This window comes from Populus alba, chromosome 14 (genome assembly GCF_005239225.2).
Source record: "Populus alba chromosome 14, ASM523922v2, whole genome shotgun sequence".
Lineage (NCBI taxonomy): Eukaryota > Viridiplantae > Streptophyta > Magnoliopsida > Malpighiales > Salicaceae > Populus > Populus alba.
Window position 1 is genome coordinate 5,527,742 of NC_133297.1, and position 24,055 is coordinate 5,551,796.

Here is a 24,055-nt window from a genome sequence, read left to right on the forward strand (position 1 = left end):
GAAAAATTAAAAAAGAATACTTTTATTTATCAATAATTTTAAGTTTAAATTGTAGAGTTCTTACCAATTTATTATTCAATTGTTCTTCCTCTTCATCACTCATGTTTCTCTCCCCATCAATCAATTTACAAGTTTCAATATAACAATTTGAACGAATTTCTCAAATGATCTTTGAAATGAGTTAAGAGAGAAGCATCTTCCTGTCTTTTTAGTTGCTGTCCCCGGTGAATAATAGCAGCTACCATATCTACATTAGATTTTATGGATCAATTACTATTATACCCCAATTTATTATCCCTTAATTTTGATTTATTATACTAATTCGACACCACAATCTTATTTTCAGGACCTCCTTGAATTCGGATTGACCTCAAATTTTAAACCCAGGAAAACAGTAAAGAGTTGTAAAATCATAACTACTATGTAACCTTTCAATACAAATCATAACTACTATATAACCTTTCAATACCATACATTACTTTCCACATGCAAATATATATTTATAATTTGTTTACGAGTCGAATTTTTTTTTTTTTCCATATTGACTGTGAGATAATACAGGTGAATAGCAGATAAATTTATAATCATAAAAGAGAAATTAACTTAGCGGTTCATTTTCTTTATTCATGCTGGTGAAATAATCACCAACGATACCGAAGCATCCACGTGAACATAACTTATTCATTCGAGTACAAATTAACCATGCATGAACAAGACCCTGTTTCTCATGGCAAGAAATGATCTTTCACTGTATCTTCGTTTTTGGGGCTGGAAGATGTTGAGTTTCGGTTTCAGCCAGGCAACAACGTGATTGTTGAGCATCAATCTGCATATCGCTTGTGAAACTTTGATTGTGATTTCTGTTTGTATTCCGTTTTAAAAATATTTTTTTAAAATTATTTTTTTATTACAAATTAATATTTTTTATATATTTTAAAATTATTTTAATATACTTATATAGAAAATAATTTTATAAAAATTAAAAAAATATTATTTTAATAAATTTTATAATAAAAAACACTTTAAAAAAACCATAATCACATTCTCAAATACTCCCATGATAAAGAGAATCTAGGTGAGCTTTTCTAACAATATATATAATACGGGGTCCTTTCCTTTGAAAATATTCCCCCTCACATAGCAATATAGCAAAGCACATTCAATGACATTGTCACCCACTGCAGGCATTGAGGGCAGGTTACTTGACCAAATAAAACAATAAGCACTTCGAAAGGCATACTAGTAAAAAGGAGCGAAGAGCACACAACACCTGTGCTAGGTAAAATGGTGAAGCAGGATCGAATATCTGTCTCCAAAGACCCATTCAAACGACGAGTACAATTTATAAAATCCGCACCCAATACAGATTGATGAGAATAACAAACTTGGCTTAAATTCGGCTGCATTGGTCTGAGATGCAAGAAAGCTTTGAACATTGCAAAATATCCATTAACTGGGATTTGCACTTGTTCAAGCTGGTGACTAATTTAGAAGTTACATTGCAATGGGAGAGATCATAACGAAACAACCATATGGTAAATGACGACCACAAGGGTTTGATGTACTTCCAACCTCAACTTCTAGCAAGTCCAGCAGCATGATTTTAATGGATCAATCTTTTCTGAGTTCCGCGTATTCACGACGAATACCATCAGCATTTACAATGACAATTTCAAGCTTGTCTCCCTGCAAAACAACCATGATATGTTAAAGGGTATGGTAAATGAACTAATATGTGCTTGAATGGGTAAAACCTAATAGCAGCCTGCCCCATCTTTTCCTTGTGTAGAAGTAACAATTCAGAGAGATGGGGAGAGAATATTTCCCTGAGATACTGGATATAGTTTAAAGGGAAAGAGAGAAGGAAGAACTAATTTAAAGGGCAAAAGCTGAATAGGAAACAGAAATATACAGTGTATATATCCCTCTCAGTTGCAGATGCAAAAACATCTTTGACCACATCAATCGCTTCTGCCTCAGTAAGTGGAGTTACAGCATCCTGCAGAATCACAAGTTTTTTACATAACCAGATAAAAGATGAAACACCCTAGAACAAATGGATAAAGAAACAATGTTAGACAGGAGGACATACCTGCGCAGGTAATAAAAGCGGGCTGGGGGACTTCAATTGGTTATCCAGCACAGGCATGATGAGTTTAGCACCAGAACCTTGGGCACTATACCCAACCTTCTCATAGGAACCAACAGCATCATAAGTGTAAACACAGCCCTTTCCTACAGTTTAAAATAAGAACAGGTCATTAACACCAATCAAAAGCTTAGAGCTGCACTATTGACTTGTATGGCTAACCTTCCTCGTCAAAGCCAACCAAAACATTGAAGGTATAATAAGGGAAGAAACGTTTGTAGTAGAGAGTGTTGGAGAGCAGTCGGGCCATGGCAGGGCAGCTCATCTGCTTGTGGTGTTGATGTTGATAGATCTGTTAAACGATTAAGAATTTTTTTTAGCTTCAGTGCCAACAAGAAACCAATTTCTTTTCCTACACAACAAAAGGATTAAACCACAAAATCACAGATATTACGGACGACACACTTCTAGATAGTTCTTTGTTACTTGAGAGTTTTGGCAGTACAAAATACCAACATTCTTGATAGATATCTTTTAGACAAATTACATTGCTCTCAATATCTCTCAAACAAGAACCTCTCCAACTCCTTCCACATGGCAATCTTTACAATTTTCAATATGGATTCTAATCCTGAAAAGATTTGGGACCAAACCATCCTCCACACTCTCCAGAACAAGCACTGAAAAATAACAAGCACTGTGGTAAAACTTTCAAGTTTTCCTTAAAAAGAAAATTCTCAAGATGTAGCAAGACTTCACAAGAAGAAAATCGAGCTGATTAAATAGAATTGACAAATGTATCATTTTAGTTTTCATGAAACCTCACCAGGTGCTTGGCACCCAACACCTTTTGTAGGGCTTTGACATCAGCTTGAAACCCTGAAGAGGCCATCAAACATTTGTCTGCTCTGAGAGCAACAAAGCAAACAAGTTAATGTTATGGAGAGGGGAAAAAACAAAGAAAGAAACCTTCATTAACAAGCTGAGTAATGGATGCTAGTACTTGCAGATTATTGTAAAAATTGATTCAATAACAAATCAAGCTATCCAGTGAGCACTAAATTCCACTCTTTCACTTTCCCAAATGTGCACGCAGGCAATGGCGATTGAGTGTGCAAATACAAGTTCAAAGACAGATATCACTAATTTCATGTTTCTCCGATTTACATCATGTAATAAACTATTCAAATGAAGTCCTCAATGAATCAAATTCCATATTTGAACTGTTCTTACATTTATTTGATCCAAAGATGAAAGGAAGCTCGATTCTTACACGTGCCCTTGTGAGAGAGGGAATGTATGTAAAATCAATTCATCCTTCTTTGAAAAAGGCACAAACTGTTTTTCAAAAGTTAGATCAAATTCACAGAGTAGTCTAGATCAGCGTCCAATTTTACAATAGGGTTGTTCACATTAGATAAAAGTAAAAACCCAGTTATAAAAAGCCACAATTATCAATCAACTTCACTGAATACAGTCTAGATTCCCACTTGAAGAACAAAAAACAAAAATACCCAGCATAAACAAAAAAGCGAATAGCAAAAAAAGAGATTAAGAAGACATACAGTTTACCGATTTTGGAGTAATCGCGAGTGAGAATATTGTATCCGGTAGACATTCGAGTATCAGCAGCGACAACACAGTAATCAGCTCCAGCAATCGCAACACAAGTCCTTCAAAAACAAAACAAAAAACAATCAGAATAAATAAAATAAACACACGTCACTCACTGAGAGAAAGAGGGAGAGGGTTACCCTCCATTAAAATCGTAGGGTTCAAATCTTGCTTGTTGCTTAGTCATGGTGTGACAGAGAGAGAGGGAGTTATTAGGGCTTGTAGAGGATTATTCTTCAAAGGTGAAAGATAGCTGAAAAGCTTTGGGTTTTATTTGTTTTAGATCCCTTGTTGTTGTTGGTTCTGTCTTGCAGCGTACTTCAAATGTTTTTCCTCTCATCACTTTTAACCTTTGGTTTCAACTTTCAATCCGGCCCGGAATTTGACTCCACTCAAGACCCACGTCACGAGTTAACTATAAATCTAAGTTAACCAAAATTTATCTAAAGGTAGGGGTGTACAAAAAAATTAAAAAATAAATTAAACTAAGAAAACTGAAAAAAAAAAAAATTGAAAAAACTAAACTGTGAAAAAAAAACAGATTAAATCGATTAAAATTTTAAAAAAACTGACCGGTTTGATTTCAGTTTTATAAACCAGAAACAAAAAAAAAATCGAATCCAAAAAAAAACCGAGTCAAACTGGTTTTTTTTAAAATCATATGAAGTGAATTTTTATTGAGTTAAACCGTCGGGAGAATAAAATTACATGAAGTGAATTTCTACTTGCGTTAATTTAAAACTTGATCATGACAAAGAATTAGATTGTTGATTCATTAAGTTAATCTGCCAAAAAATACATCAATTTTAATAACATTGTTTCCAAGTTTTTTTTTTTAAACAAAAAAAAAAACTAACAATTATCACTGTGTGGCAAATGGGCAATGCATTTACAACTTTTTTAGTATAATTTACGCTGTTTATTTAAACTCTATGTTCTTAATCTCTTAAGTTTTTTTTTTTTATTTGTCTGAAATATATTATTTCGAGAAAATCCATTACATGAAAAACTATTTCTAGATATTAAATTGTTTTTAAACATCTGATTCGGGTGAGAAAAAAAAATAGAAAAAATTTTATGATGCATAAATAGAAAATTTTTAAGTAAATGTCAAAAATAATTTTTTTTAAATATAATTTTACACAAAAATATTTTTTAAAAATAATTATCAACACATTTTTAAACATCTTTTTAATCAAACACGCACGCACGCACTTGTGTGTGATCAAGAGAGAGAAAAGGCTCGGGCTAGAAATAATTGAATCAGAATGAGAGCTTACTAACTAAGGGAAGCCCACTAACTAACTAGCTTCTTTTCGGGGCCGTTTGTTGTCCATTTTCTAAACTTTCATTTTTAGAAAAGTTGGTGTCAACGAAAAATACTTTCGATCAACGAAAAAACACTTTCCAGTCAATTTTAGTCAAAGAAAAATTTGACTTGGTTTTCAGGAAAGTGTTTTCCCTTTAGCTGTGTTTGTTTTCCATAAAGTGGTTTCCGGAAAATCACTTTCCAAACTTTCTTGTGTTTATTTGCCAGTAGAAAAGTTGATCAATGGAAAACACTTTCCAGTAAAAGAAAAATTTGGTTTGGTTTTCAGGAAAGTGTTTTCCTGAAAAATTTAGGGAAAACACTTTCCGGAAGTTGTGAAAAATTTAGAAATGTCATTATTTGCTAATTATATCAAATTTGATCCTCAAACTTTTGATTGCTATATATATTTGTTTTGAATATTTATTTTTCAATTTTATCTCTTAAAATTTTATTTTTATATTAACTTTGGTCCTTATTTTTATAATTGCTATTTGCTTTTTCTTATTATTTTTTTATTGAAATTTTTTATCTATCAAATTTGTCCTCATTCTTTTGATTGTTACTTATTTTATTTGAAATAATTTATGAAATGTTGATTATTATTATTTTAATTTCTTCATCTTTCATTTTTTTTTTTTTTAGATTTGATCTCTATTATTTTGATTATTTTATTTGAGATAATTTATGAAACTATATATTATTTTTTTCAATTTCATTCTCATTCAACTTTTTAATTTGTAAGATTTGTTCCTCATTATTTTAATAAATTTAAGAAAAATAAAATATTAATAAGTTATTTTCCAACTCATTTTCCATGACATAACCAAACACTGGAAAGTGTTTTCAACTCATTTTCCATTACACTACCAACATCGGAAAATACTTTCTCGGAATTCACTTTCCAAAAAAAAACTACTTTCCAGCAAACAAACGGAGTTAAGATTGTTATTTATTTCACTTTGAATTCAATAATCAATATTTTTATAAGATAAATCATAATATTGAAAATTAAATATCTTTCCATCACCTTTCCCTTAAATAATCAAATATCATCACTAAATAAGAAACTTTATGATTGGTGATGAAATATTAATATATTCATCACCTTTTCTTTAATTAAAGTTTCATTTATTTGCATCATCACCCACATGAGTTGGAATAATTTTAAAAGTTGTTAAAGCAAAAGTCAATGACATTTTAAGATAGGATGGGATTTTAGCTTTAATAATAATAATAAAAAAAAATGACCAGGCTTTTCTAGTTTTTTTTTACTGTGCATTGCACCTCGAATTGTTATAGTCCAATGACTTCTGTATCCTTTATTACATCAAACAAATGACCTTTCAATGAGGGGGGGTTTCTTTAAGGGGATTTATTTGGTATTATACGATTAATTGAGGGTGTAACTTTTTTTATACAATTAAATTACATGAATAACCTTGAAATGTTAACACAAAAATCAAGGATGAGAGGGTCTTTTATGTCATTTCTTGTTTTTTAAAATACAATTACTTCATTGCCATTCAAGTAAAAATCAATATTTGAGCTAGGGGCAAATCAATATTCTAATATATAATATATATAATAGTAATAATAAAAAAGAAAAAGTTGTTGCAAGCGCTGGTGAGTGAATATCACTTGTGCTTTTTAAGGTACAGTGTATTCTGACAACCAACAAGGTTCAATTGATGTGTCGTCTAAAGTGTTTGGTGGTGGTGAAACTAATGCGGCAACACATGTATCTCAATTCACAGTAGTTAGGCGCCAATATTTTTTTTTCTTTTCCCTTTTTTTTCTCTTTCCTTCAATTGAAATTCATTCAAGGTCAGCCAAATTTCAAATTTATATCTCATTTAGTTTTTCTTTCAATTGTGATCCCATTTCTTTTTATTGATATTTGTTTGTTTTGGATTCTTTTTTTTTTCAATCTCATTCATTTATATTTGGTTTTATTTAATTTTTATATCAAATACAACACACATTCTTTTGATTCATCTTGCTTTTATCATTTTATTGATTTTTTGATTTTTGTTCCTAAACATTTTATTTTATTTATTTATCTATTCAATTTTGGTCATCATTCTTTTAATTGCTCTTCTTTTATCCTTTTCCTAGTTTGTTTTTTTTTTCAATTTTGTCCCTCGGTATTTAATTTCATTTAGCTTTTTGTATCCAATTTTGGTCCCCGTTCTTTAATTTTTTTTTTCAATTTCGTCTATTAATATTTTATTTCTTTTATTTTTTTATCCAATTTTGATTCTCATTCTTTTAATTGTTATTATTTTTCATTTTCTTATTTTATGGAGTTATCCCTGGTTGCAAGTTAGCCAAGTTAACCTTGGTTGTTTCTGATTTTTTTTTTCAATTTTATCCATTGATATTAGGCTATTGAGTATTGAGCTTTTTTTTTTTTTTTTATGTTTTTCCTTTTTACGAAGTTATCCTGGGTTGCGAGTCAGTCAAGTTATACCTGGGTAACTTAAGTTTTTTTTCAATGTTTTTTTTTATTTAAGTTTGATTATTTTTTCTAGGTTATTTTTTTAAAATTAATTTTTCAATCCTGATCTTATGTTGCAAGTGGCAAGTTAATAGAGCCAACCCAGGTTGACTCGGGTTTCCCTTGTTGCGAGTTAATGAAGTTAAGTCAGGGTGACTCAAGTTTTGTTTTCAATGTTTTTTTTTATTTAACCTTTATCAATTTTTCTAGTTCATTTTAAAAAATAATTTTTTTAACCTCTATCTTATGTCGAAGGTGGTGGTTTAATAGAATTAATTCGAGTTGACTCGGGTTTTTTTCTTCAATGTTTTTTTTTTATTTGAATTTTTTTTTTTAATTTTATCTTCTGAGATTAGGTTATTAGATTTTGAATTTTGTGGTTTTTTTTACTTTTCCTGTCATGGAATATTTTAATCTCATATTCCATATGTTCATCAAATTAACCTGGGCGTGAGAAATCCATCCTCATCCTTCCTTTCGTCATAGAATGAGGACATTATTGCTCCTGCGATATGTTTGAATTTACACAATTATTACTCCCAGGTTTCTGAAAAATGTTAAAACACTTTTGCACTTTATTACAAAACTATCCACAATTTTAAAGGGAACACGCCAGTTATACAAGCAAACACAGAGACTAAGTACACACCAGGTGCCCTGCATATGAACTAATTTGTGCTAAACAGAGTTTAGACTTGTATAGAAATTAATGTTCGTGCATCTTCATGGACGTGCATTTTCAATGAGCAACTGAACAATTTCAGTAAACAAAATGATCATTAATTAGATGCTTTAATTGATAATTTAGTTTCGGTTGAAAAAACATTTCCTTGACCCATTTAATTTGTGATAGACTAGTTCAATTGGTTAATTAATTTTAAAGGAAAAGTTATTCCATGCAGTAGAGATTCACTGTCGTTTAAGGGGTATTTTCACCAATTAGCCTATTCAAATTCTTCACGTGTGAATAGAGCAGGCTGGCAAATATCATTCTTCACGTGTGAATAGAGCAGGGAACAAGATAGAGAGAGCAGATTATCTTGCTTACTTTTTTCATGCTTTCTTAATCAACTTTTTGGAGGGCTTATTTGGCTTATAGCACTAATGAAGGATTTAGATGCTATATTAATATCATTTTAAGTTCAAAATATTTTTTTTATTGAAGACTTTAACACTATTGAATTTATTGATGGTCAGAATGGTTTTTCCTGCTGCCAAATGCCAAACCAACAAGAAATACCTTTAAATAAATTACAGAGTCTGTTAGGCCTATTCGTTAATTAAATTCTGAAAATTTAAAATATATGTGGTCCTTCTTCTTGCTTGATTCCTCTCTGTGCACCAGGAAAAGTTCTTCATTTTGGCTATGGCGTCTTCAATTTTGACGAGGGGGACGTAAGGCTGCAAAGTGGCATAAAGATCATATGATCACCAGGAAGCCAACGGTTGCAAATCAATGGAAACATGCAAATCAAGTTTGTATGGCTAGTCAAGGACAAAACACAAGCTCATGATTGTTTCTTTCTGTCTGGATCTGGGCATCTTTTTGGTACTAAACTGCCCATCAAATCCAACAAACAGCTAAATCCACATCCAGACCTTTCATATAATATGGTTACTGTATTATTCTCAGCTTTCGTCAAGTTTCTTTGTTTATTTAGTTTGAAAATGAGGCAGCCATGTTACTAATTGATTGAAGAAACCTCATTGTTTTATTGAATTGTTTTGATAGGTGATGCTAAAAAATAATTTAAAATAATAATAATATAATATTATTTTAATATATTTTTATAAAAAATATACTAAAAAATAATAACCGCCCGCTATTATAAACAAACTACTAAAAAATAAGACAAGAAAATTCAGCAAAAGAGGGCATAAATGATGGGGTTGGAGATGTAAGGCATACTAACTTGGGACGCAAACATGCATATGTCTTCCTGCCTGAGAAATCCTAAACCTAATTGATTAAGTCTTTTATATTAAATTGATTAGCTGGTTAGATAACAATTAAATAGGAAATCAAAATGTTATCTCTTAAGTAAATACTAATTTCTACTATATAATAATTGTGTTCTAACTAAACGACAAACTTAATTAGAACAGGCATCTAATGCTTTTAAATTACTTTCTGAATGCTCAAAGCCTATTTAAATAACCAATAAAATATTAGTTTAGTGATTAAGATATTGTTATATTCATGCAATTATAAAAACATAAAGTTTAATTTTTAAGAAAAGTATATTTATTGGGAGGGGTAATTATGAACCCCGAAAGAGATTAATCTCATCCTTTAAAAAGGTGCGAGGAATACCCAAATAAAAACAAAAAAAAAAACATGTTTAAATAATGAATATCCCTTTCCCGGCAGCAAAAGGCATATATATATATATATATATATTCCCATTTTTTGGAGTATGACGGGTAAGAGTCTTCGAATTCTGATTGAATTTGGATCAAGATTTTTTTTGTAATTAAATTAAAGGAAAAATTGTTCCAATATCAACCGATGCCATTGCTGCGTGTTTTTGAATTCTGCTGACTGAAATGATTTTGAACTTGAAGAGACAAAGGCAAAAGAAAGGATAATCAAGATAAAAATCACACTAAAATGTACAGAATATTTATTTTTTTCAACACATATGTACATGTATTCATCATATGAACATATATACATGCAAATTCTTACGATTAGCTTGCAGTCGTAACAGCTAGCGTCCTTAGCAACACAACCATCAAGACTTGAAAAGCACAACCACCCTCCCCCGCCACTCTCCATGGCTTCACAAATATTTACGATATGGTGTGAGCAGGAGATGGGAGTGATGGAGAGAAACAAGTAGTATACAACAGAATGGCAAATTCAAACTTTACATGCTTGCCATTTCTACACATATCTAACAAACCTTGCAGATTAACCAGCAGAAATACAAAGAAACCTGTCTCTCAGGAACTCCTCCCTCCTTTCCTGATACACCTTTTCTATGAATCCCTCTATTTTCTTCTCCAATTCATTATCATATTCTTCGTGATCTTCACTGTCTTGATCACCTTCTGCATCATTGACAGCATCACCTTCTGCATCATTAACATCATCATCTTCATTATCTTCAACATATCCATCAGAAACATGATAGTTATCATCATAGCCCTCATCATCAGTACTGCCACAAACTTCGACTTCTTGTATTGTTTCGTCCATTTCATACACTGAAGGAGAGGGGATAGAAGAAAAGGAGTCCTCCAAATCTTCAACAGATGGCTTAGGTCTTCCTACAAAGATGGTGATAATGATAAAATGGAACACGAAAAACAAAGTTATAAAGCTAGGTTTTGCCACGATGATGAAGTTATAGCGAGAGAAATGAAGCTGGGTGTTTTGCTTGGAGATTGAGAGTAGCAAAGAGAAGAGGAAACATATGAGAGGAGGTCCTCTAACTGTATCCATGCCCAAGTGGGTTCTCCACTTCGATGTTCTATCTATCTCTCACTCTCGCTGTGTAGAGCAGTCTCTCTCTCGAGAGGCATTTTATATTGTCCTCCCGACAAAGCTTGTTTAACTAAACTATAGTAGAGGTTTTACCAAGAAACTGCCTAAAGTCTAAAATAGACGAAAAAGAGATTAGTAAATTACAAATGATGACATCATTTTTTTGTATCACCTTTGCATGTCATCGTGTAGACAATGATGTGTTTTTTTTTATAAGTTCACAAGCGAGGCATTGCTTTTAGGGCAATGTCTAGGAAATTGCCCGGCCTTGCATATTGCTTGACTCTAGCTCAAGAGAGCCATATAAGATACTTAAAAACATTTTAGCAAAAACAAAACACAAAGAAAGTGATGCTCTACTGCATAGGCGTTTAGTAAGCAGCAAACCAAATTAAGGAAGATTTTTTCAGAAGTGGGTGCCAGAAGATAATTTAATAAATACAAGAGTGTAAGAACTTTTTTTTAAAAAAAGGTACCGATAAGAATAAAAGTTGTTGACTCGACATATGATTTATAATGAACCCAAGTCTTTGTTAATTTTGCATGTCACTAAGCTTCTCCGAGAGCTGGGGATGGAGGGAGCGGCCTCAAAATTTGCAGAACGTATATTTTATTACATCTTGAACATTTGTTTCATTAATTAATTTGATGGTCATATACTTTTTTAACTTAGCTTACCATATATTAAGACAAGTTTACGTTTAATATAGCTTTTAAACAAGACTGAGCTTGTGACTAGCAGTATTTGATAATATATTTTCATATTAACAACAACAACAACAAGGCATGTTACTGTTACAGTAACATTTTTCTCCTTTTTCTTTTTTTTTTCTTTTTTAATTTTTATATTTTAACATTAGATTTATTAAAAACTGGATTTTATTATTTATTTTGTTCCGTTTTATATAAAGATTATCATGATCTTAAAAAAATATCTCGATATTGAATTGGTGCTCAGTTTTTATAATCGTCGATCAAATAAAAGATGGTTAAAAATATATAATTATTATGAATTAAATTTATAATTTATTTTTTATGATATTATCAGGATCTTAAAAAAATATATTTGTATTGAGTTAATGCTCAGTTTTTTTAGCTTTAATTTTTTTTATCATATTATTAAATAAAAAATAATTCTAGAAAAAAAATAGAAAAAAATATAATTATTAAAAATTAAATTTTATAATTTATTTCACATGATATTATTGTAGTTTTAGAAAATACATCTCAGTATTGAATAAATATTTATTTTTACAAATATTTATTTTTTATTATATAATTAAATAAAAATAATTCATAAAAATAAAATTTATGATCTAAATTACAAATTTGACAAATTAACCCTAATTAATCTAATATATTATTAATTTAATATTTTTTTAAACAATATCATTTTAAAAATATTTTTAAAATTAAACCAGTTCTTACCTCACATTTCTTTTACTCACCAAGACCACCTTGCACCGGAACAACTCCTATACAAGGAGTATGAAAAGAAGATTTCAGATTTAACTTTCTAAATTGAGTTTAATAACATTCTGTGTGTGAGTGTGTGTGTATTTTTTTTTAATCTAAGCTTCTTCTTTTTTTTTTGTAAAAAAAACTTTAATCCCACTGCAGCACTTGCTTTTGCTCCATAACACGGTTAAACGCCCAAAATCAACTCCGGACTTTTGGCTTTTAACTGCTTTTGAATTGTTACCAAACAGTTTTTTTCATTAGCTTTTAGTGCAAAAGCTCCATAAATAAAGGAAAAAAGGACCATGTCGCCTAACATGCTCCTAGGTTCTAGGTCTCCGTAATTCACCCAAGGCAAATATTGTTCAAGCCAGACTGGTTTCCAATTCAAATGTCTTTACAACCAAATACTCTACTCGTAACAAATCAAAGAAGCCTACTTTAGATTAGCCCTAGTAATCAGAAATCCTGTCTGATCCCAGCCAAAAAGTATGTCATTCCTAACATCCTAGTTATTCCAGAAGAAATATTCAATAAAGCATACAGAGAATTTGATAAGAGGAGCAGCTCAGACTCCAAGATGACCAACCAATATAGTCAGTAAGAGATGCTTGACTAGGGCTCCTGAAGTTAACCTTCTGGCAATGATATGTTGATATCAGTTCCGGAGTTTCTCACATCCTGCATGGAGTGCATGGTGGCCCAGTTTTCTCTTTGGAAGGGAGAGGAATTTTGCTGCCCCTGTGGTGTACCCGCACTTTCCTCTCTCTCTGCGATAGAAGCAGGTATGGCCAGGGCCGGTGCAAAAGTTGCCGGTATTGAGTCAATCTTCGGCTTCTTTGGTTTTTGTTCTTGATGATTTCCTGGCAGGAAACTGCCTACCACAACCTGAGACCAAGATATTAAAGCAAGCATTTCAAGTCTTGATTCATTTCAACTTCTGATGTAGGGATATGCATTAAACACCATGCGCAGGAAGCTGCATGTCTATTTGTGTATGGTTTAAATTCATACCACATGCACCCACTTCTATTTATACTCGTGCAAAACCAGTGAACAGATCAGTATCTATTTTGGCGATTGACATTTGAATTCCAGTTGTGGAATTAGTGTCATCAAAGCCCTCAACCACTTATTAGCTACCTCACCCATCATGGGTACTGTGAGGGGGAGCAAACTGGAGTTCTCATCCTTTAATAGCAAATGAATAAAAAGAGCTTACCTGCACAGGACTAGCAGCGACTAAAAGGCCAGCAACGCTTCCCCCCACAACACGACCATCGGGGCTTGCCAAAGAGACACTCATCCCTCCTGATCTGCTCCTTGTTCCTTGAATCTCGGTAGGCATAAATGATCCAGACAATGAAAGTATTTCAAAGCGACCCTATAAAATATAGAGGAGATTAAAAACTCTACACAGCAACTGAACCTAATGCAATGATTTCACTTTTTTTAAAAAATATATTTAAAAGAAAAACCAATTGAATTTCCAAATACAGTTGTTTTACATTCCACTCACAGTAAAAAAGCTCAACCAAAAACTTGTTCTAATTCATTAATTAACCCAGGTTGAATCCATGTAGTATTTAGACTCTTGATGAATTTCTGTCATTAGTACTTTATGTTTTAGAATTTGGAGAGTTGGCTTACGCTTCTGTAAACATAAGACCTTGGTCTTATTTTTGTCTGAGCCAAGTGATTAGAGAAAACACTTATGCTGTGTGTGGTTTGGAGAAAGTTGTATTGTGTAGGGGTTAGTTTCAGCTAATAAGTTTTGTGAATTTTAAATAAATGTGTGTGCTAACTGTGCAAGGTCTCAATTAATTGATTAAAACCAACACTTAGACAAGCAAAATAGAAGTCAATACAAATGAAAAGAGTTACCAAATTTCTGCTATTTCAACAAAATTGACCATCCAGCATCTATCAACTGTCAGAGAACATCTCGATTTTAAAATAATTTAAGAATATGCCTATGTTCCACAAGGTCCATTCTCCAGTGCAATTAATGAAAGACTACCACAAAAGTGCATTGATAGGTTACCCAACGGAATGGCAGTTGAAGCCTGCTCCATATTGGACATTGTATTATCAGAAAAGTCTAATGAACCTAAACTTGATTTCCCCAATACACACACACACACACACAAAACCTTTTTACATTATATGGATATTCTGAGTGTATAAGTTTCCAATGAATTATGAAAGATACCTTCTAACTATTCGAAACTAGTGGTCCGATCAAAGTTTCAAAGTTCTCAAAATCAAATAAATTCTAAGATTTCCCAGCTTGCTAGCACCACTTTACCAAGAAAGAAATAAATTTGCAGCAATGCTGGCCTCATCATCCCTTTAATCCTCCAAGACATCCTATACTTTCACAAAATCAAACCCATGCAAATGTAAACTAATGTGCTAGTCCACTATAAAGAAAGATATAACAATAACAAAACATGTTAAATTCTTAGAATTAGACGATGCATTCATTTAGTTGTAAAGTTAACAGGATTTATTTAGGAGTTGGGATGGAATAGGAGGAGGACAAACCTCGTATGTCAAAGTACCCCCAGAAGAATCAGGTTGACGAAGTGTGACGTTTGAAATTACTCCATTAGCTGATAGGATGCAAATGGCACGAGGCCCTTGTTGTGAAAATGATATCACCTTCATGGTAACGTCCTTGAACAACCAAAAATAATTACAAGTGAAGTGGTCTTTAAACAACCAAAGAAGATCACAAGGGAAGCGAAAAAGAACAATCATGTAGAAGTTAATTTGCAATTAGTACATCAATATGTATATTAAATCTCAAGCCTTTTGATATGCTACAAGGATTTATATTTTTTTCTAAAGCTTCTAAGCATTTTACTTGGTTGTGATGCTGCCACAAGTTGTTTTTTTTTTTTTTTGAGTTGATAATATCAAAATCACACAAATTTTATTTATCATTCATAAAATCAAATTAAATACACAAGTATTATTCTTAAACAAAGTTTTGAATGTCAAAAAAATTCTTTTATAACACAAATTGATCACTATAGAAATATCTAATTAATAAAATTGGATGTTCAATTTTTTTTAAATATGAGTATTATTCTTAAACAAAGCTTTTAATATCAAAATCTTTTATAATACAAAGTGGTCACTATAGAATATATCCAATTACTAAAAATCAGGTCTTTAAATTAGAATTATTTATAATACAACTTGTTTGCTATAGAATATATCCAATTAGTAAAATCACAGGTTCAAATATATGCAGATATTTTAAAAACTGGCAGCAACACTGAGATAATCAGCTAGTTTTACTACAACTCAATTCCATCCATAACTAATCTAATGAGTGAGCAAAATTAATTTTGGCGAGCATTTCAAAAAATGCCAGTGAAGACCAAAAACAATTAGCCATCACTCAACAGAACAACTTGCAAAAGAGGATAGGCACGTAAATGGAATCCAAATGTAGCAAAACTGGTTCTTAATCCTTTCAATTATCTGTCACAACTTCCCTTAATACTAATATATCCTTCAGAGACGTTTTAGAAAAGTTATATTGAATTGCCATGTGAACAATTGGATAGCAGACTTCCAAGCAGAACGAATTACTATGAAGTATTATCCATCATTACAATTACTGTAAAAAGAACCCTAATTGATCAAGAAGAACATTTTGTATGCATGTACCGAAAAAGATGATCTGGATTAAGGAAAAAGACTGCCTAAATGGAATAAATGCACTACGTGAATTAGGATAAAAACATTTGTCACTATTAGAAGCCATTAATGCTGCATGTTTTCTGAACTGATTACCAAACGTATAGATTTAAATTCACAAACCAGATACAAATGAAAATTGAAAGTGCAAACATTTTTATATCAGCATAATCCAAATGAAGTTAACATTTGTCTTTCTTTGGTCAAGCATACCTCGCCAGCATTAACAGTGATGACATGGGGTGTAAAATTTGTGCCAACAGAATTAGCAGCCCATTCACCTAAAATATGACAATCAATAAACACCAGAGAATTCAAAATAAAGTCAGTAACTTTCTTAACAGACACTTTAGCCTTTTTTTCTGAAAGCATATGTTCAGTTTTCTTTCATTTATCACTGCTTAGCATTGTGTATCTCAAAGAGCATATTAACCTACTTTTTTAACACAAGGAAAAAGAAAGATAAGGGAAACTATATAATATTCAAGTCAGACAAATTAAAGGAAGCAGCTTTCGGACGGAGCTTAGTGCAATTCTTAGCAGGCCTCACATATTATTTTTTACATCTCAAACAGTAAAAATCTTCCCGCTGTCAAGTCAATCTCATGAAGAGAGGCTTGAGCAACTTACAAAATCTCAGATTTATTATCATTGAGGATGAAGCAAAATGACATTGCATTGAAAACTTACCAATTTCCACAGTTTGATAATTGAATACTGTATTATAGACAACATTTCATGAGTTTATACCATCTCATAAAGTGAAATTCATGTGGGTCAAATGTACAGACAAATGGAAGGATGTGGTGCATCACAGCTCAGAATTCAGAAAGTTGCCGTAAAACACCTGTCAAAGCTGGAGTACAGGGCTTCAATTCCCCAAGCTCCAGGCAAACTAGTGTTCCAACCACCTATTAGCACCTAGGAAGCATTGGAATATTATACAGGAGTAAAGTCTGACAGGCAACTTCATCAGTGATAAGATCATAAGAGGGTAAGAAGGAATTCACAAGTGTCGAGTAAGAAGGCTCGACTCTAAGAGAGGCAAGTTTGATGTGCATCACAAGGATATTCTGTTGCTTTAGGCAAGCATTAGAAGAGAAGAATCAGTGCCATAAAAGGGATTTAAAGCTCAAAAACCTCAGAACGAGACGGTTTTCTCAATTGAATCATGATGTCCAAGGAAGGACAGGGACATAAATTTTTCATCAATATTTTCTGTAGTCACTGTAACCAAAGACACTGCCGATGAAGTATCATTCTGTTTCTGTCATCAGAGCATATTGTTCAATCCTCGCTAAAAAAAGCAAGGAATATTCTCACTCTCATGCCAACCCACAAAAGGCAACCTTGTTATTTTCAGAACCAGCACTGTATAATTCCAAATCTAAACAAAAGCATCTCACAGAATGGTCCCACGTGCGTAATCAAGGGGTAAGTTCACATTAAAGAATCTTTGGAATTTGAGGGGCCTGAGTTCTTCAAATCAATCAAGACAATAATTCAAAAACCTCAATTCCACTACTAAAAAACAAGTTTGAAGACCAGTTCACTATAGCAAAAAGAAACGACTAGTCAATCCTTGAAACAAAATCAAAATCATTGTTATTCATACGGTACTAATAACGTAACAAACTCAATCCTAAGGAACTGGGCTTCAAAAGGGTAAAACATACCTAAATTCTCCATTCCCATTTTCTTGTATTTCTTTTTCTCATAACTACCAGGCCACACTTTCCCCGGCTTTCCAGCAGAGTAGTCTCCACCAGTATGCGGGGCCGAAGCAGAAATTGGCATCGGTGATAATGCCCTAGCGACCGCCCCATCCGGTCCATATTTTCTTGGCCTCCCTCTTTTCTTCTTTTCTGCAGTTCCTCCCATCAATCCTGCACCAGCTGGTGGCACCTCTACGGCTGGTGGTGACACTACAATCTGGCCAGGATTTTCTGTCCTTGGCGCCATATGATAGGTTGATGGAGCTTCTGCTCCTATCACTGTTACCCCTGAACTTAATCCTTCTCTTCCCTCCATGCATAAACTGTAAATTATTCAAAAATCACTGCACCTAACAATACTATTTTCCAGATTCTGCAACACAGAAAAATTAGGATGAAAATAAAATGTTAACAGAAAATAAATTACTACAAAAAAAATCTCAGTAAAAAAATTAGAATTTTAACTCCAAATTACCAAACCTAAAAAAACCCAAGATCAAAATCTAAAGAAGGAAAAAAAAAACAGAAGATAATTTGAAAGAAAAAAAAAAAACAGTGAATATCTAACAGAACCTCAACATTTTGCTTTAATGTTCAAAGATCAAAACCAAAAACTTTCACATAAGAGCAAATGAACTGTTAAACTCTACAACTTAAAAAAAAATGTCAATGCAAAAAAAAAATGTTAAAAGATCATCATGACCTACAACAGCAACTTCAAGACTTTAAGAAGATACTCTCCGGAAACTGTAGCGTCTCTCTCTCGGCCCCTTTCACATTCGCTTAGCTTCGTCAAATAGTACTGGCACCTTCGAGTTTTCTCTCAGCAAAACACTAAAGAACAAAAGAACAAGAAAAGAAAGAGAAGGAACTGTTTGTTTCCTGAGAAAAAACTTTCTCGAGAAAACAATAATCTACCCTTGTCGGAAAAATAAACAGCTTGACTTGCCGGTCTGAACAGAACCAGAAAACACAAAAAAAGGAAGGTAAATTAAAAAAAGTACAAAAGGAAAAAAACGAAAATGTAACATTTAAGTAAGAGTAAAGCAACAATTTTTAAATAGATTTATTAATTATTTTTGCTAAACCCGATAAATACAAGTGATTTAAGGGAAATTTCACGTCCGTGAGGGGAATTGAATTTTGAAATCTGAGTTAGATATGGTTAATTTCGTAATTTTATTGGTAAAGAGCATGTGAAATAAGGTAAAAAAGTGGATTGCTTTTTCTAAAACAAAAATAAAAAAATAATTTGTGTGTTAACATTTAAAGCTGCAAAAATATAGGCGTTGGGTGACCAACTTTTTTGTTGCCGCTGACCTGCTTTTTGTCTTTTCCGGCAAGTGAAATATCACATTCTAACCATTGCCGTTCATCTTGTCGATAATTACAAACTATGCCACTGTGTTGCAGACAGCCAATCCAGTTTTTTTTTAATAAAAAACACCCCGGCCTGCTTTAATTCGGTCAAATTATTTTCAGATTTGAATCATTAGTGTCGTAGAACAAATGCTTACCTTTAGTAATTAGGATTTAAACTTTATATTAAATATGAAAAGTAAAAAAGATTTGAGATCTTTATCTAAAGAAATTGTTCTATTGTCTAAAGGGCTATATTCCTCTTTAGTTGTTAGGATTTAAACTTTATGTTAAATACGAAAAAATAAATTATTTAGAATCCTTTAATCTTTAGATAGTTAGCTTGTTATTGATTGAACTAAAAAATGTAATTAGACTTTATGCGTCAGAACTGGCCCGGAAAAAAGGTTAAAAAAAAAAAAAAAAAACGCATGAGAAACGCCTGAGACTTTTGTTTTTATATGAAAATGTATGGCAAAAGAAACTGTAGACGCGCAACCATTACTTTCTTTTTTCTAGTGGTTTAATAATTTTATTTCAAAGTCTGTTTGCCATTACTTTTTAAAATATATTTTTATATTAAAATAAAAAAAAAATAAAATTTTTATTTTTAAATAAGTATATCAAAACAATCCAAAACATAACAAAATAATTTTTTTATAAAAAAATTAATTTTTTTAATAACATGGTTTGCACAATATTTTTAAATATAAATATCTAAATAATTTATATATATTTTAATTAATTTTATATATTATAAAATTAATAACCATATAAATTTATAAGTGTGTTAATATTATCAATCATGTAACTAAAACCTCCCATGCAACCATGATTTGTTAGCCTGGTGATTGCATCAACTGATCGAGAGGATCAGATTTGTGAGGTGTTCGAATCAGAATGAATAAGAAAGCATGGGACCAGGAAGATTTTGCTGGAACCGTGAACTTTTTTCTGCGTAAGAGAATGTTTTATTTTTAAAAAAAAAAAAAAAGACCTCAAGCTAAAAAAAAATATTTTAAAAAAATATTATAATTTAAAAAATAACAAAACTGCTAAGTGAAAATAATAATTTGTGCGGTGTTGGGAATGATGCACCTTTCACTGTCGATATTTATTTGTTCAAATGAAAGTGAAAATAATAATTTGTTGATTTTTTAATTATTTTTAATATTACGTTGTGTTTTTAGTGTTCCTAGAACCTTAACCTTTATAGTTTTTTTTTTTTTAAAAAAATAGATTGCTTTGATACAATCAATTAACTATACTATTTTTTAAAATATTTTTTGAGATATTACAAGTTTTCCATATTTTTTTTTACATGGGTTAGTTTAAAAGAAATTGTAAAAAGAAGGGTTTTTTTAATAAAAAAATAACATAATAATTTAAAAATTTTAACAGAATAATATTATTTAATTTTTTTAATAAAATAACACATTTTTATTTTATCAGCTTTTAAGATGTGGCAATAATCTTGTCGCGCTGTTCGCAAACACAACAAGATTATAGCTCCTGTCAGAAGCATGACATGTTGTCATGAATTCTTTTAGTACTGCTACAATGGATGTATCTGCAAAAAGAACACATCACAGCACAAGTTTTAGACTTTTCAAAACACATACACATAGACCCATAAAAGTGACACACAAACACTACTTTAATCTCTAGTGGTAAGAAAGACACGCAGTTACAAAAAAGTCCTAGCTTTTTCTCACATGGACACCAATTTCTGCTAATATAATGGCCGGATTGGGTTTGGTTGAAAGTGGAGTTGGTTCTGCAATTGTCGTACATGGTGGTTGCCGTTGTTGACCATGGTGAAGAGGGGAGGAGTTGTTGGCTGTCAGCTGGAGGATGAGAGCTTTTTGTGTTGCCGGTGGCGAGGAGTTGCTGGCCGTGAGTTGAAGGGAAGGGTTAATTTGGTGTTGAAATGGGAGGTCGTGAGTTTGTAAGAAATTTAAAAACATTAAAAAAATAAATTTATGTGTTGCTGGCCGTGAGTTGAAGGGAAGGGTTAATAGAAGGCTGGTGTTCCTGTGTGCTCAGAACTGTGAGTAAGACCCCTTTTTTCCTGGACAGAGACAGATTAAAGAAAACGGCGTGGAGGCTGTTCAAAAGAAGCAGTTTCTTGTTTTTAAAATTATTTAAAAATAATAATTTTTTTTTTTTTTTATTTATTTTAAATTAATATATTTTTAGTGTTTTCAAATTATTTTGATGTGCTGATATTAAAAATAATTTTTAAAAAATAAAAAATATTATTAATATATATTTTGGTAAAAAAATTATTTGAAAAATAATTATAATTACATTACCAAACAAGCTTTAAATTAAATATGGCTTCTGAAAATCGCAAAAATTATAATTGATACCGTGTAGTATTTTTGAACATCAGCTTTAATTAAATCACCGTGAGAATACTATTTTTCAAAAACCTTGTATTTTTGTGATATTTCACTATTTATTTATATTTTACATGCTAATTGCCTATTTAAAAAATAATAATAATAAAGAAGCGGGTGATAAAAAAAACAAACAGTGATGCACGGTGCCAGGAAGAGTGTTTTTTCTGATTTATTGTACATTTTCAATCATCGGAGACTTCTCCTTTATCCGAGAGAAAGATCAATCTAACTATTAGATATAGAGCGTGTTTGACAGTGTAGTAGCAGTTGCTTTTCAAATAACTTTTCATGCCGAAATACATGTTAATGATATTTTTTTATTTTTTAAAAATCATTTTTGACATAGGCACATCAAAACGATCTAAAAAGTACAAACCACATTCAATTTTAACAAAAAAAAAATAAAATTTGATGAAACACCGCTTGGAACGCAATGCCAAACGGTGTTTTATAGTGGTATGTTTTGCAAGCATAACTGCGTGTTTGACACAATGATAATGGTTATATTTATAGGACAATATTGTTTATAAATGTTTTATTAGTTATTAATTGTATTTTTATTGTTGTGAATCCATCTAAAATGAAGCTGGAAGTCAGCTTCTTGAAAAGCAATTTGAATTTACTTTTTATGATGGTGTGTTCTCTGCTCTCCTTTACTGACAGTGTAAACAATTAATCATTGTAAAAATTTCCCAAGACAAGTTTCATGTTCATGGATGAGAATTGTCTTGTTTAAACTTAAATTTATTAGACTGGATTTAATTTAATAAAATAAAATAAAAATTCAAAAAAAATTCTTAAATACTATGTTTTATTTAAAAAACTAATATTTAATATTATTCAATGGTACTATATAATTACACTAGAAGGAAATCGCGTGATACCTTAGTATTTGTAGAATTTGATCGTAATTCTAATTTTTTTTCTGATGATATTTTATTTGATGTTTTTGTACGCTCAAGAAGCCATGAAAACTTTAATTCTTGTCGGGTGAATTTCATATATAATGAAATTGCAGATAATTTAATAAAATAATAAAAAATATTTTATATAAAGTATTATTTATTTCTTGATATAATAACAATGGTTAAATCTATAATATTTCAATTAAAAACCATAAATATTAATATATGTCATTTTTAATTATCTTATAACTTCAATTTAAAAAGTATTATTTACCAAACACATTAAACTATTTCTTGTTAAACCTCAATTTCAATAACAGTTTTTATCAAACATATATTTTACCAAACTAACCTCAATTAAAAGTGTTTTTTTATAAAACAACTATTTTCAAACTATAAAAACTACAGTAATGCTACTCACACAAATACATGTTTGGTATTTGCTTCTATAGTTGGTTTGATTGCATTTCAAATATCTATTTGTTTTAAAAATATATTAAATTAATATATTTTTAAAAAAATTATAATAATTTTGATACGTTAGTGTTAAAAATATTAAAAAATTAATTTTCATTTGTTTTCAAACAAAGAAACACTTCTAAAAAATATAAAAAAACATAAATCACCACCCTCTCAACTATAATTATCAAATCTGACCCTACAAATTGATACAGGCCTTGACCGGGTTTAAAAAAACCAATAATCAGATATCCTATTGGGTCTCGTGAAACCTATCAAGTTAATTGATCGAGTAAATCTAAAAAAAAAAACCAACAATTATATTTAAAAAAAAACTAAAAAACTAAATTATAAACACCAAGCCTCAAGCATAGGGAGTAATCATAGGGTTTCTTCTTCTTTTTTTATCATCCCAATTTTATATTCGTGAACTTATTAAATTTTTTATTCTCCTAGCTCGAATCAAAATTTATTATATAAATATTAAAAAAAATTATATTTTTAATATAGAATCAAAAACATATTAATATATATATATTATATTCACTAGAAAAAATAATATATTTTCAATATAAAATAAAAAAAAATTTTGAAATAATTTTTTAAATTTTATCATTATATATTATTTATTAATTTTTAAATATAAAATATAAATTATTAAAATCTTAAATATTTTTTAAAGTATTTTTAAATGGATGCGAACCTGAAGTCTTCACCGATCAATCCCGGACCTGCTCCGATAACCAAGCTACCAACTGTGTTTAAAACACTTGTTTGAAAAAAGGTGAAATTTGATCTATGGAGCGGGTTGCGTGGTCATGCTTGGGTTGTTAATTACGATTCAACTTTGAAAGCCTTGACTGGTATTTTTTTTTTCTTTTTAAATCAAACATGACTATTCTTTTGTTAATATAAGAGTACTAAATTTAATATAAAATAAAATATTTTTTTAATATAAAATAAAGTACTAAATTTGAGAAAGCCATGGTATGTCGAGGGAAGAAAAACCATGTACTCGTGTCTTTTACAAATGGTTGG

General features: G+C 30.9%; 2 protein-coding genes across 3 annotated transcripts; both read right to left on the minus strand.

Moving 5' to 3' along the window:
- Positions 1 to 1,276: 1,276 nt before the first annotated feature.
- Positions 1,277 to 4,031, minus strand: LOC118041299 (proteasome subunit beta type-1). The gene is made up of 7 exons (XM_035048578.2): positions 3,844 to 4,031; positions 3,655 to 3,762; positions 2,916 to 2,997; positions 2,312 to 2,441; positions 2,093 to 2,235; positions 1,913 to 1,999; positions 1,277 to 1,686 (listed from the first exon to the last, which is right to left on the minus strand). The coding sequence occupies exons 1-7, from the start codon at positions 3,888 to 3,890 to the stop codon at positions 1,612 to 1,614; spliced, it is 672 nt and encodes a 223-aa protein (XP_034904469.1). The 5' UTR covers positions 3,891 to 4,031; the 3' UTR covers positions 1,277 to 1,611.
- An 8,788-nt stretch (positions 4,032 to 12,819) lies between these two features.
- LOC118041298 (AT-hook motif nuclear-localized protein 1) lies at positions 12,820 to 19,063 on the minus strand. Of its 2 annotated transcripts, none has more exons than XM_035048575.2 (6): positions 18,593 to 19,063; positions 17,851 to 18,262; positions 16,388 to 16,455; positions 15,008 to 15,139; positions 13,683 to 13,844; positions 12,820 to 13,348 (listed from the first exon to the last, which is right to left on the minus strand). In XM_035048575.2, the coding sequence occupies exons 2-6, from the start codon at positions 18,203 to 18,205 to the stop codon at positions 13,091 to 13,093; spliced, it is 975 nt and encodes a 324-aa protein (XP_034904466.1). In that variant the 5' UTR covers positions 18,206 to 18,262; positions 18,593 to 19,063; the 3' UTR covers positions 12,820 to 13,090. The 2 variants fall into 2 exon arrangements, with proteins under 2 accessions (XP_034904466.1, XP_034904465.1); XM_035048574.2 differs by having other exon boundaries at positions 18,597 to 19,061.
- Between the last annotated feature and the right edge of the window lie 4,992 nt (positions 19,064 to 24,055).

Bases quoted from the DNA above. Each gene is read 5' to 3' on its own strand.
- LOC118041299 (XM_035048578.2), bottom strand. From the start codon at position 3,890: ATGACTAAGCAACAAGCAAGATTTGAACCCTACGATTTTAATGGAGG. The intron at 2,998-3,654 runs GTATGTCTTCTT...TGTTGCTCTCAG, and splicing joins TACTCCAAAATCGGTAAACT to AGCAGACAAATGTTTGATGG. The intron at 2,236-2,311 runs GTTAGCCATACA...TTTAAACTGTAG, and splicing joins GGTTGGCTTTGACGAGGAAG to GAAAGGGCTGTGTTTACACT.
- LOC118041298 (XM_035048575.2), bottom strand. From the start codon at position 18,205: ATGGAGGGAAGAGAAGGATTAAGTTCAGGGGTAACAGTGATAGGAGCA. The intron at 15,140-16,387 runs GTATGCTTGACC...TGGTTGTTCAAG, and splicing joins TCACTGTTAATGCTGGCGAG to GACGTTACCATGAAGGTGAT. The intron at 13,349-13,682 runs GTAAGCTCTTTT...TCTTGGTCTCAG, and splicing joins TCGCTGCTAGTCCTGTGCAG to GTTGTGGTAGGCAGTTTCCT.